The sequence below is a fragment of the Hirundo rustica genome, chromosome 2 (assembly GCF_015227805.2).
Source record: "Hirundo rustica isolate bHirRus1 chromosome 2, bHirRus1.pri.v3, whole genome shotgun sequence".
Taxonomy (NCBI): Eukaryota; Metazoa; Chordata; class Aves; order Passeriformes; family Hirundinidae; genus Hirundo; species Hirundo rustica.
Window position 1 is genome coordinate 14,026,500 of NC_053451.1, and position 14,757 is coordinate 14,041,256.

The following is a 14,757-nucleotide window of genomic DNA, read 5'->3' on the forward strand; positions in this document are numbered from 1 at the left end:
TAAGTGCTACTACATAAAACTTGCTCTACCTTTAAGAATGCTGCTATTTTCATGTCCAGGTCAATATTCATTCTCCTACGTTAATGATCCTGGTAATGTCTTAGGTCATTTTTGTTGTTGATTGTGGTATAACATTGTCTAATCACCATTAAGGAATGTGATAATGAGTCAGTAATTTTTCTGTTGCATGTCTTGTTCGAGTTGCTTATCAGTTGTGGGAAAAAATAAACTGACTCAGTAAGGACAATTTAAGCAATTATGACCCTATTTTCATTAAATTTTAGAATGTACACAGTGTGCAAGGTTTCTAGCTGCAGCACGAATCCTGTGCACCCTCTACACCCTCTACTGTGCGGCAGAGAGGAGTTTTGATATACACTAAGCTTATTTGGTTTTTATTTTAGATATGACAGTGATGGTTGGTGTCCGCCTTTGCCAGTTCAGACCTACCTGCATCAGGGCATGGAGGATGAGCTTGAAGAAGATGATGATCGTGTCCCCACACCTCCTGTCCGGGGAGTAGCTTCATCTCCTGCCATCTCCTTTGGGCAACAGTCGACTGCAACCCTCACGCCTTCCCCACGAGAGGAGATGCAGCCAATGCTTCAGGCTCACCTTGATGAGTTAACAAGGGCTTACCAGTTTGACATAGCAAAGCAGACATGGTAAATGTTTGAAGGGGTCACCTGTGATCAGGGGAAATTAAATAATAGTAATAATAATGATAATAATAATAATAACAATACATTCCTTTTTGACATAAATAATGACTGCGTTCAACAGCGTTTCAATTATGGTTCCAAAGAAGTAAAATGGAAGAAGAAATAGCAAAACTTGCCAGGCCACAGTTGGAAAGCCTTACATAACCTTATGTGCTTTTTAAATCATAATACTTGGCAATATGCTAAATTTTGTCTAAAAACATGTAAAGACAATATTCCTCCAAAACTTTGCAGGTGTTCAGCTAAGTAGTTAATACCCACCTCCTGATAGCTTTTATCCTATCGAGAGTACTCTCTTTTCAGGCTAGCAGAAGATAGGAATTTTTAGGATTTTCAATAATAATAAAGTTCTAAATTCCTGATTAAAAATAATGATAGTCTCTTGAAATAGCAGTGTGGCAGCTTTTACACTGTGTCACATGACAATGAAGTGTTTGCATCTCTGTATTTTGAACTACCATGAGAATTTCTGATCCGTAGGAAAAACCCAGAAACAGCAGAAAGCAAGTTGTCAGTATTTACAGGATGCATCTAGTGTTTCAAAGTGCTTTATGCCTGTTTAAAGGAAAAGCAAGCAAATACCACAGTAACATTTCCCCTTGCAAAACAAACAGAAGCAATCTCTTTAGGGACTGAAAAGGGACTTGTCAACTGCACCAGGCTGGGGATGTGGTGAAGGTCAGTTGCTTCCTGGATGTTCCCTGAGCAGCAGTTGTCCTTTTACAAGTCTCCTACCCAGACAAAGCCCGCGACTCTCGGCGGAGCAGAGCAGAGCTAGTTACTGAGTGGCACGCTGCCAGCGGAGGAGCAGCCTTTCTTCCCTGGTAAATAAAGCCATGAAGTTATTCAGCTCAAGCTCCCATAAATACATCAGGCAGGTAGGCAGGCGGTGCCAAACCAAAGCCAGCTGTTTTCCCTGGACACTGTGGAAGCCTCGGGGCTTGTCTGCAATCTGCACTCAGTCAACAGGGTACCTCGTCCCTCTGCAGCGCCGCGCTGCCAAGCACCGACCCCAGCCTGCCTGTGGGACAGACCCAAATCCCAGGCAGCAGCTAGACCTGGACTGTTGAAGGTACTGCCTTCTGAGCCAGCACACAGATGCACACCCTGCCAGCACAGGCAGTCGCTGCTGCATTGTGCAGCTGTTACCCTTCCTACGCCCTCCAAACCGGTCCAGGCATGGATAATGGAGCAGGACGCTGCGCCGAAGCCTCGTGCAGCTGGCAGGAAAGGTCTTGCTCCCTTTTTGGAGAAATGAAAATTGATTGGGAAGTTTTGTAATGTGCTTAGGATTATACAGATTTTAATGTTGCTCTCGTGTAGTCACAGCAATTGAGACTGAGACTCCAAAAAAAACCACAAAAAACAAGGACATGACCTTTTTTCATGCCTTTTGGGTACTGGGCTAAGTGCTGAGGGTGATTTTTACATATAAGTGATTTTATGACATGGAATTTCTTAATATAATTTTGTTGGATATGTATCATGCTAGTCAAAGTTAGTAGAAAGTCCTCCATTGTTTTGACTGGGAAGGAATATTTTTTTAGTCTTTTTTTTTTTCACGAAGTTAACCTGTCCATTGAAGGGACAGGAGAAAACTAAACAGCAAAATGAGACCTGTCATATAGGCTACTGTGGGAGTAGCAACTCAGAAATGTAGAGATCAGCCAAGTAGGAATTTAAGACAGAGCCCATTAGAGATTACTGGAAAAGTACATAATCATTATGGCCTTGATCCAGCAAATCACTTAAGTATATGCTTAACTATGAGTACATGAGAAATTGACTTCAATTGTTCTCTCACAAGCTTAACATTAAACATATACTTAAGTATTTTGCTTGATTAGGAGCTAATCACACTGTTTATTGAGGGTTAGTTAGATGGTAATGCCCTTTACTGCCCCAGTGTTTTGAACACTGCGTAGAACACTAAAAACCTGGTGTCCAGGCAGAAAAGTGTTCAATAACTGTTAATCAGTAGGGGGTTGTACGTCAGAAAGGAAACACTTGTTCTGGAAGTAAAATTCAAAATAAGCAATAGGTTAAAACCTATGCTGAGGTGGAGAAAGTTACCAGTGGTGCATAACGTTTACCATGACATTCTCATATCTGATAGATTTACATTATGAAAATAAAATAAAAGGCTCATTGAATAAAGAGACTTCATTCATGTAGGCAATAATTCAGCACAAAGTTTCCACTGAAAATGTAATATAGCTGGGAGCCAAGCAGGTGACAATTGTAATTTCTTCAGTTTTACTGATGTCCAAGCAAGAGAGCAGCAGAATCCTGGCTCCCATCCAGAGTGCTGCCGATTCAAATCAGGTCATGGCACCTCACATAGAGCCACCCAAGGATTCCCACGTGCCAAAGTTAGCAATTTCAAGCATGATACACGCTTTTGTGCCAAGGCCAGTCATGCCTGGCTCCCCTGGCACAGCTTGCTATGTACCTGTTGTGCTGTGGGGAACACTGCTCTGAAAGCTGATGGTGGTCTTTTCTCTCAGAGACCAAGCAAATCAAACTCTGAATCCCATGCTCACCTTTGGTCATTTAGCTATCCTGTAGCTGCTTTTTTGTCTTCTGTTTTTGGGTTTTTTTGTTTTGTTTTATATGATTACTGCATGCAGTAATTTCACACATGCGTGCCCTAATACTGCTGCAATTAAATCAGTTAAACTTCTTGGAATAAAGCAAAATGAAAAGGCCTTGCTGATGATGCGTTCATTGGACTTGAAAATTTCTTCTGTCCTATTGGCCATTTCCTCCTCTTTAGGATGACTTTTGCTTCAGGCACTGCATCTGTTTAAGCGGAAGAAGTGAGATTTAACTTTGATTCAATGTGTGATTTCCAAGGGGGAATATTGGGTGAGACACTTATATGCTAGGCTGGGATTTAGAACTGTTCTTTTCCATGGGTTTCCTACCTGAGTTATGTAACCTCTGTGTCTGCTGCTCTTTGTCTGTGAGAAGACAGCCATGAACTTCCACATCCTAGAGGATTTTATCTTTATTCTTTTTATTTAAGACTGCGAGCACTCTGGTATTAGAGGCTGTGGTTTATAACTTAACTGACTTTTCTTGAGTTTGGCCTAAGCAAGGACATTTTGTAAATCTACTTCAGGACTTGTTGAAAGGCTTGTGTTTTATTGACCTTGGGCTGCAAAGTCTCATCCATTCTGATAACTTTTCCTGTTTGTTTGTGTAGGCACATCCAAAGCAATACACAACCTCCTCAGGCTCCAGTTCCTCCCCTAGGATACGTATCTGGAAACCTTATTTCAGATTTGGAAACAGACGTTCCAGATGACGATGATGATGAGGATGATATTGAAGAAGAAACTGTAGAAATCAGTAGGCCACTAAGAGGTCTAGAGCATACTCCAGGCTCCAGTATGGACAATCTAGACAGCTCTGTGACAGGTAACCAAACACAGTGACACCAACTTGGTACTGCCAGTAAAATACATCACCATTTGGACAATTTCTAAGTGAAAATTCATTCCACTCTATTTCTGTAACATTTAACATGTTAATACTAAATAGCAAAGTTAAAGAAGGATTTAGAAATACTTTGCTTTGCTGCAAAATGATAAGGACGTTCATGAATTTTAAAAAGCTTTAAAGAGTTGAAAGAAAAGTCAGTTATATTCTAGCTCTCATGAAAGGTTCATTCTACTAGAGAAGCAAGGCAGTTACATAAAAAAGGAGGGGGAAGGCCTCAGCTTAGCAGTATATATTTCATAAATCAGGAGCAGCATAAAAATGTTATCTTAAAGCACTTTTAGATATTCTACTGGGCAAATGCTTTCTCAGATGAACACAAGGCAGTTAAAACACTTCAGAGTAAGTGTAGCTAGATCAACACAACATTTATTTCTGGAGTAAATACAACATTTATGTAGGAAAAATGCATATTTTGAATGTACTTTGTATTGCTGAATTCAGTAATTGTTCCCTTTTAGAAAATCTGTTTAATAATTCTGACCCTTCTTCCTTCACGTCTTCCTGTCCTTTGCATGCCTTGGAAAGCTACATCGTCATCAAAGGGGTCCTAGAAAGGCCTGCTATAATAAACTAATGCACAGAATCCAAATGAATTCAATCGTTGCTGGTAGGCAGCGAAATACATTGGTTTTTAAAAACTCAGATTTTATATGTCCTTTTTGTACGCATCAGTGTGGTTCTCTTTATCCCCAAATATCCCCAATGCCACAGTGTGAACGGGTGCTGCTTCAGTTTTTGATCTCAGCAGACAAACACTGATTGTTGGTTTTACCCTTAAGGGAGACTTGTTCGGAACAACTTCCTGCTGTAGCACCACTGAATTCCATCTTTGTCTGGACCTCTGAAATTCCAAGGCTTTTACACTCATACCTAAGGACTGCTGATCCAAAAACACTGCCGGAATATGACATCATCAATCATTTTCTTCCTTTCCCTTGCTGATTGAAATAGTGTGCATCTTACTCCCACCTTCCAGGTTTTCCTTCATCCTAGAGCCAGACTGCTTGCCAGTCTAATTAAGATTTAAGAATGGTATCTCTGCTGCTACAATTTGAAATCCAGATGCAACTGAAGGCCATAGAGTTAAAGTTTAAATCCCTGAATTGAGAAGGTTAACTTCTTAGTGCATGAGTATGTTAACTCACTTTGCTTGAATTTCCAGTGTAATCTCCTTCAGGCTATAATTCTGCATATTTTTGCATATCTCACTAATGGCTCAGAAGCCTTTCTGTTAGCAATTCACTACGAATTTTGCACTGGTAGAACAGCAATAATTTTTTTTTTTTTTTTAATAGGTTGGTATACATTTTTCATTTGGTATATATTAATATGGCAATTCTTATGTATCTGTAAATTAGAAAATTAAAGTTTCCACATTTGCATCTCCACCTAATAGTTTGGACCTATCCTCCCTAGAGCAAATATGTAGTAGTTGTATTCCTGCTCCAATCTGAAACTTTAGTGCTTATTAAAATTTATACTTTTATTAATAACCTTCAAACTTGTTATAATATTTTAAAATCTTGTCTATTTTTTTGACTTAAATGTCTGTTTACTGTAGTGTTAAAAGCTTCTTGATATTTTGGAAGAAATTGGGCAGAACTTGATAATGTAGACTGGGCGGTGATGTATAATTAATGTTTACTTAAGGTGATCTAAATACACTTCCATCATCACCACCACCACTAACTTCATGTGAATCCAGCTGAAAACTAAGGCTTTTCTTTTGCCTTTTCTTTAACTTGTTTAATTACTAGCTGGATTTTTTCCTTGCCGTGGTTCACTGCATGGCGAGGTGTGTGCTGGCACTGCAGGAAGGGAACATGCAGCTGGAAGGGAAGCAAAATTCTAGACTGCCCCTCTAGCACTTAGCCAACATTTAGACTGTCATAATTGAGGAATGATAGCCTTACAGAAGTACACCCAGGGTGTTAGCCTAAAGGGTCTGTAAGATGACAAAATCTCCATGTAGAAAAACTGCTTCTGTTTTCCTCAGTTACTCTATGGGTAAAACCTTGGTTTTAGAAGAGTTTGTACTGAGCTTGTTTTTTTTTCTAAGGGTGGAAAGAAATTGCCTATTATACTTGGCCAAATTTTGCTTTTCAAATGAGAATTTTAATTTTTATCTGTTTCTGTTAACTGTTCTAGGCTGTGTTTGATGGTTTTAAGGAGGGTATAGCAAATTGCTTCAGTTGTTTCCAAGCTGCTTCTCATTCTTCAATTTGATTGCTTTTGGAATACCGTAGAACAGCTAAATTGTTCTTTCTTGTGCTGAGAATATACAAGCTACTTTTCACTGAGCCTTTGGTGACAGCATTTTTCTAGGAATTTACAGATTCGTTTTCGCTTCTCTAAATGTATTTGAAAATGGAGGCAAATGAGAACAGCTGACCCAGATGAAGCAATATTTATGTTCATTCTGAAATGCCCTGGGAGTTCAGTGTTTGTGAGGAATCTAAATTGACATCCCTTGGTCCAGACTTCCTCCAAACAGAGTTGCTGTGGAGGGAGCAGGGCGAGGTTCCTCACCTTGTAGTGTTAGTGAGCCTCAGCGATGCCTCAAATATACCCACTGTTGGACTGAAATGGGGCTTTGTTCTTCATGGCTGAGCTGAGAGCAAGGATTCCCTGCAGCGCCAAATGTGGGATTCTCCAAGGAGAAGCACTGGCACTGCGTGAGCCAAAGCGCAAGCTACTGAATCCCTCTGATGCCACGGTGCCGCTCCTTTAAACTGCTTAAAAGTCAAGTTGTCTTCCAAGCCCTTGAGTTTTAGTCACAGCTAACTGAAGATTCAGACAAGGATTTAATCTGCGCTATTAAGCTTTTCTCTTTGCAGGTGGCAGAGACATAATGTTGACGTGTATAATAAAGCGAAGAGAAAGGAGGAGTGCACAGGAACTGTATCTTAACATTCTCCAGCTATCACAAAGAGAACTCAGGGAGAGAGGTTTAGATTTGCACGTCTGTGGGATGTAATATGGAATTAAAGCCAAGCTTTTCCTTCATTCCCAGTATGGTTTGTTAGGATATTGAGTCATTGAATCTGCTTTAAAAAAATAAAATAAAATAAAATAAAATGAACCAAATAGCACTGGTAAAATTTTTGCTCACTTGACTTTTTATTCATAATTATTTAGGGTTATTTTTTGCTTTCAGAGTCACATTGAAATATGGGGTTTTTTCTCTTAAGTTTAATGTTTGCCTTTATAATGAATTGCTGTGCAGAGTTATGGCATGAATGGCCACAAAGAGTCTGTTGCATTATTCTACTTTAATAGACTTAATTAATTGCATACGACTACTGTAGAAGAAATTAATTTGCTTCTCACTGAAGTTGCTAAGAGCAAGCCTAGGTTTTTTCAGGTCAAAGTGTTATGGTTTGGGGGTTTTCTCTGCCCTCTCCTTATCTCCTCCTCCTGCAGCACCAGTGAAGCTGGGTGTGAGAGCTGTTGTATCTTCAGTCCTTGTGCATTTTGACTGAAGGAAGAGTTTGATGCATTAGCTAGCATGGAAAGTAGAGCAAGACCTCTCCTGCCTAACTGATACAAACTGATATATTCTGGTAAACAGTGCCTCAACAAATGGGCAACTTCTTTTTTTTTTTTTTTTTTCCTATAGAATTATATAGATCTAAATTATAAAAATCTCTGTAGATTGTTTAGGTCAGCAAGGAAGAATATCCTTTATTTGACATGTTTTGGTCTTGATTAAAAGACTCACTGATCACTGTCTGTATGGAAAAAAATGTTCATTCACTGTGTCTGGGCACAAATGGAATAATTCTCGAATACTGCACAGTCTCATTTTCATGAGCCACATTTTACCATGGCAGAGCTCAATATTTGTATTGATTTGCTTAGGGATACCTATTGCAAAAGATTCTATTTTATAAGCAGTTAGACAGATTGCATTTAATAGGAAGAATGTGCTTCATGGATTAAATATGTGCTCAGAAAATAGGAAACTGTTACTTTTTGTATCTCATAAAAATGGTAATGCAACAATTAGCAGGGTCATATTATAAAGCGCAGACTTTACTCTAGCTTAATGGATCTAGGGATCTGCATTCATCAGCAACGATAGATTTAGCATAAAATGACATGTAAATGAATTGATGACTGATCATAAATTAATTTTAGTGCTGAAGAAGTAATAGAGACACAGCAAGTTGCCACTTTATCATAGTATTTTACTGCTCAGCAACATTTGAGCAACTACTTAATGTTCTGTGTGCATTTCTTTTCTAACAGCTTGAATAAATTTGAGATTTTTTGTGCCTTTCAGCAATATGGAAACCAAAAAAATCTAGAAGGATGGAATGCAAACAGAAATAAATTTGGCTAAGTGACATAAATTCATTTTTCATTAGATGTTTATGAAGGTCATTAATTATCATTGAACCTGTGAACTGCTGAATATATACATATAGTTTTTCCTCCTTTTTTTTTCAGTATTTACTGCCCAAAAATAAAAGATTTAAAACTTAGAGGTTTATTCCAGGTGTATACATTTAAATACTTGGGTATTTATTGTGGAGGAAAGTGAAAAACAAAGTCTAGTTTTTGGAAGTGTGATCATATTTAGATTCTGCATTCAAACACTTCTATAATTCTTCTTTATTTTGATGGTACAACAACTATTTCTCCTTCTATTCCATCACTTCCAGCAAAATTAAGGGGCATTCCTGCTGTGCAATCATAATAGTGGTCAGACATATCCAAGAGAGGATAATATCTTTCTCCTGTACAAAGGCTAAAAGAATTCTGTAACTGATTTCAGCTGAAGTAGCACCAGACCCCAAGGATGTCACCCCAACAGTCTATCCCTGTTCCATTAAAAAACTGCAGAGGAGCAGGAGCTTAACATTAATATGTGCTGGATGGTCTCGTAAAGGAAAACACAGGGAGCAAGCACACAGAGTTTGGTAGATGCAGAAAAGTATCTAAGGGAATTCTCAGAAGTGCCAGGTTTGTTGTGGGCAGCTTTTATTTCACAGGTGCATTAGACTTTTTTTGTTGTTGTTATTTTTAAGTAAAGCACTTTACAATGAAAAATAGCTTTTTTATTGCCATCAAAATGCCACTAAAAGCAGTAGCATGTAGTCTACTGGAAGCTGGCACCTCTGTTTCCCTCACCTTTCCCTGAGAGCAAAGATGCTTTCTCTTTGCATTAACACCAAGAGATATTTTATGGAGCAAGAAAACAGAGTTCAACTTTTCACAGAGCTGATCTTGTTCTGCATAAAGCATTTACTGCTGCTGTCAGCAAGAGTAAAATTTACAGTTGCCAGAAAGCGTAAAAACTCAAATGTGCTCTTGGAAAACACATAGTGAGCTGCATGTAAAGAAGACACTAAAAGCCTGTTTCATCCCATTTCAAAATGCACAGTTGATCTGAAAGGAACGTCAGCATCTCTTATTCTGCCTTTATTCAGAGGAAAACAAATGTGCATCTGATTTGGAAAGCAAGAGGCCAGTGGATGCCTTTAAACAAGCAGTCACCACGTGTGCTATGTTAACACAGCTGTGTGGTGGCCTGAGGTGCCCGGGCTGGGCTCCAGCACTCCCATGCCTTCTGGGCAATGTCTACACCTCTGCAGGTCAGAGCAAAAAGGTTTTGCTGGGGAAAAGAAATTATTTATGCAGGGAAACTGAATAGCTCAGGAATCAGTAGAAATAATGTAGAGATTTTGCCTTTAACTCCCTGGTCACACACAGCTGTGGGTGCTGTACGTGTCTCAGGGTATTTTGCTGACTTCAGCAATTAGAAAAACTTTCTAAAAAGTTGCTCCCAGCAGCCAGAAGTAATGTATAATGGTTTGGACTAGGAGGGACTTTCAAAGGTCATCTTGTTCCAACCCCCCTACCGTGGACAGGGACACTTTCCACTAGACCAGGTTGCTCAGAACCCCATGCAGCTTGACCTTGAACTCTTCCAGGATTGAAACATCCACAGCTTCTCTGGGCAGCCTGTTCCAGTGCCTTACCACCCTCATTGTAAAAAATTTCTGCTTTATGTATAATCTAAACCTTCTCTCAGTTTGAGGGAAGGTTTAGATTACATATAAAGAAGAAAATACTGCTTCATGTCCTGTCACTACAGGCCTTTTCAGAAAGCATCTTTGTGTCTTTGTAATGACCCCACTCTATATATTGAAATGCTGCAGGAAGATATCCCCAGAGTCCTCTCTTCTCCAGGCTGAACAACCCCAGTTGTCCCTGCCTCTATTGGCAGAAGAGGGGTTCCAACACTCTAATCGTTCCTGTGGCTCCTCTCTGGACACCCTTTAACAGAGCCACTTCTGCCTTGTGCCAGGGACCCCAGAAATGGATACAGAACTCCAGGAGGGGTCATGACATCTCAGTAAAGCTCATGTCCCTATGTTACCAAGACACACAAAGCAGTCACACGGAGAGAGAGAGCTTTTGCAGGGCAGAGGTCCTTCTCCGATCCGGCTCAAGGCTGAGTCCAGGCGGAGAGAGAGCCTCTTTGTTTTATTTCTTACTTTTTATACATTTGCGGGTCTAGCAGAAGATTGGCTTTTAGAGTTTTCACCTCTCAAGCCAACTGGCCAGACCAGCTGTCAGTTACAATTGTTTTCAGGTTAGAAATATGCAAACAAAGGACAGAGAATGAAAAACAAAGGATTTGTTTATGTTACATATGTGGGAAAAAGGTAAAACTGCTTTTAATATTGTACAATAACTAAAAAGATCTGACTCCATTTATGAAAAATCAAAAGGCTATAAAAAACTCAGAAAAAACAGAGTAACATCCCTACAAGAACAGAGCCATACTTCCAGCGTGACAGGTCCCTCCTAGAACAGCTGCTGGAGGAGAGGGAAAGGAGGAGTGATCCATAGCCAGAGCACACTATTCCCAGCCTTGCTAATACTTGCTGTCCATGAGAATGTGGAGGAACAGAGCTTTTTTTATAGGGTTAGCCTAGAAAACTGGCAGTCTGATAATAAAAATGTAGAAAATTTCAGAAAAGCTGGCATGCCTGTGAGTGTGTAGAACAATAGCTGTATTCACACACTATCTTCTTTTGCAGATTTTCAGTGTATTTCACACCTAAAAAAAGATTTTTTTCTTGACTGATTAACAAAGCAAATAAAAAATGGCTACTACACATACCCCAAAAGTGTCACACCCAAATTACCATGTGCATTGTATGTTTATAACAGCTGTGGTTAGCAAATGGACAAAGCAGTGTGTGCAAATAGAAATTAAAAGTTCTTTTGAAACATCCATAGTCTCATGGACCACAACACTGAAAACAAAAAGTGCTCTGTATAGGATTTTATATGTCTACATAGACAATAGAATATATATATGACACAAAACCCTTGGGCCCTGAAATTAATGGCACACCTGTTAAATTTTTAGCATCTAAGTATCGTCCTTTGATATGTGTAGCTCTAGTTACATTTTTATGTTTCAACTTGTGCTCACATATTTCGTGGAACATGTCTATAAGCGATCATTTGAAAATGTCCTCAGTTATAGCATTTCATTTTCTTACATCTTCATTAAGTGTTTTATCTGTAGTATCTCTTTTCAGACATCATCAATAACTGCTGCTAAGCATCTTTGCTCTCCGTTCTCTGTGGTGTCCTATTGCACTTTGATAGCTAGTTCATAAAATGTCTTCTCAGAGGAAATTCAGTTTTAGCCTTGCCTTGCTGTTATCTGGGCTCCCTCACATCTGTCTGCATCAGGTCGAGTCTGTTTGGAAAATAACAATTTCATGTGTGCTTTTGGCAAGCAAAATCAAACTCTGTCACTCTCTGTTGCACTTAACACACTTTCTGCCTGTCAGACCTCCACAGACTTCTTTGGTTTCTTTTCTTTTATCTGAGGAGTGCACAGGTTTTTGTTATTATACCCTGCCACTTCTCTGACATTAAAAGGTTTGGTTACTGCAGCATCACAAAATAATCCACTGTTCTTGGGCTTTGTGGTGCAGCATGCTACTGAATTCCAGGATTCATTTATTGTACTCTTGACCTATTTTTGCAGGACATTTTTAATATTTGACGCCACCATTAGTTAATTAGCCTATCAATTAACCAATAAGCAGGTCATTATTGATTTGCTACTTAACAATTTCAAACACAGAAGTGCTTTCTTGGACATGGATTTAAAAAAGGCTACTGTACTGCTACAAATTTTATGTGGATTTACAGAAATTCAGCTCTGCTAACTGAGTAAAGTCAGGGCCATGATGCATCCCTCCACAAGTCTCTTCAGGCCTTTGAAAACCAGTTCTCTGCAGATTCTTGCAGGTTCACTGGGATGTTTTTTGTTTGTTTTCTTTTTTCCCAACACATAGCTGTTGCTAAAAGCACATTTCAGGTATTTTGAGATGGGTGTGGTGCCTGTACTATCTCAGAAGAGCATGCTGTGTCCACACTGCACCATGAAATTCCATGCAGCAGCTCAGGTCCCAAAAGCACTCTGGCAGCTCTGCACCTCACCTGGGTTTGGTAGCTCCCTTCAACAGGGCTGCCCTGTTCCTGGAGCAAAGTACTTGTTGCTGGCTCTTCCCTTTGCCTCCTGCTCCACTGCACGATGCAGAATGACCCCGGGACATTTTAGAAGTACAGAACGCCACCATCTCCATCTGAAACCTTGAAAGAAACAGAATTACAGTGCTTTGGAAAAAAAATGAACCGAGCAACAGCTTTTGAAATTGATGGGTAGCTGATTGAGGCTTGATTCATGCTTCAGAAAAAACAAAAAGAAAATACAAGCGAAGAGCAAATAAGATTTATCCTTCCTTCACTATTTTGCTCTTTATATTATTTTATTTTATTTTATTTTATTTATTTATTTATGTTTATATATTATATGTGTATATTTTTACATTTTATTTTTATATATTTTATTTTTTTTAATGTATTTTAGTTATGTCAAGATTTCTGTATTTCTTTCATGTGGGTTTTCTGGTATCTGGTTTTCTGACTGCATTTTAATGATGTTGTTATCACCTTCCTCTCCTGCAGTGGTGGCAATCCATAGTTAGAAGGTACCATGGGGCCAACGCTGGTCTAGCAACTGACTCAGTGTTAGATCTGAGCATATATTTGCTCTGCTCTTGAATCTTAATTATTTCTAACCTTTAAAAAAAGTTACTTTAATCCACTAGAGTGAACTACTTTAGATCAGCTATTTTCAGGCCATTAAAACTGCTCATTTATTTTAAGGTTTTGATTGAAAAATTGCATGGTGCCAGTCTTGTTCAGAATAGCTCTCGAAGCCCACCCAGGTATGACTTTAGCCATATCTACTGAGACTTACATATAAGCAGTCCAAAATTAAACCTTGGTTTGGCAAATATCGAACTAGATACAGATTTGTAACAAGTCAAGTAAAACAAAAATGAGAAAACCAGACACATTCAATTCAGTCACAGGAAAAAAAAGCATTAATTCTCAAAGGAGTTTATTGTAGAGCCTTTGGATTTGTAGAGAATGTCTATTATTTTGTTTATAGGAGCAAAGCTACATGGAGCAAGCTACAAATGAGATCCCACCTAACTCTGATAGTGCTCTGTTGTACCAAACTCTGTCAGATAAACTTTGGGGTTTGTGTTGTGAAAGGACACAATAAGAGGGTCTTTAAGCTTTAGGTGAATATTGTTCTTCTGTGCCAATCTCTGTCAAATGCATTTTGGGTTTCCGGATGAGAAAGAATATATTAAGTGGGTCTTTAAGCTTTAGATGAACAAAGAATATCAAATGTGCACCACTCACTAGCCCCCTACATTTGTTTTTAGGTTCAATGGTAAATGGATGGGGTTCTGCGTCTGATGAGGACCGTAACTTTTCTAGTCATAGATCTAGTGTAGGTAGCTCCTCAGATGACTCCATCTTTACCAGCGGCACTTTTGCACAAGCACTGGTTGCAGCAGCAGATAAAGCTGGGTTTAGGCTGGATGGAACCAGCCTGACAAGACCAGGTTTGTAGACTCAAAGTTGATGCTTTCTGCATGAAGGGTGTCTCTGCCTGTCCTTCTCTCAGTGAAACTGCGTCTCAAGCTTGTCTAACATGCATGGGATAAGGTGGATGGAGATACTTTAATCACTATATTTTAAATGAAACCTTGCATTATGTTTCATTTTTAGTGATTTGAAGTAGTGGATAGCACAAGCTTTTAATCTGCACCTTTGGTCTGCTGCAGTTTCCCTCAGTGCTGACTCTGCTCCGGATTTACTGACATATACTCATTTAATATTTCAGTGAAGAGATTACTAATTCTGCCTTGAAGCCTTTGATGATTTCGTTTTCTGAAAAATCTCACAATCATTCACGTTTCCAGTCATGAACATCATGTTTAAACTATTGTCTCTATCCCTGCTCTTCTGTTACATTTCGTCTTGCAATAGTGTGTTTTTCTGTGGAGTTTTTCTGAGCATGGGATGAATCGGTGTGCTTTCATTGTTAACGAATACAAACTGTTTAAAGTTTAATTAATAGCTGATTTTAAAAATCCTTAATACAATAAGTTAATACATTTTTATA

General features: G+C 39.0%; 1 protein-coding gene across 9 annotated transcripts in view; it reads left to right on the forward strand.

Moving 5' to 3' along the window:
- The window catches only part of ROBO2 (roundabout guidance receptor 2), an 865,503-nt gene that overhangs the window by 831,379 nt on the left and 19,367 nt on the right, over positions 1-14,757 (forward strand). For all 9 annotated transcript variants that reach the window (XM_040055477.2, XM_058419277.1, XM_058419279.1 and 6 more), the window contains 2 exons: positions 405-665; positions 3,931-4,145. In XM_040055477.2, the coding sequence (XP_039911411.2) occupies positions 405-665; positions 3,931-4,145 (476 nt within the window). The remainder of the gene's footprint in view (positions 1-404; positions 666-3,930; positions 4,146-14,757) is intronic.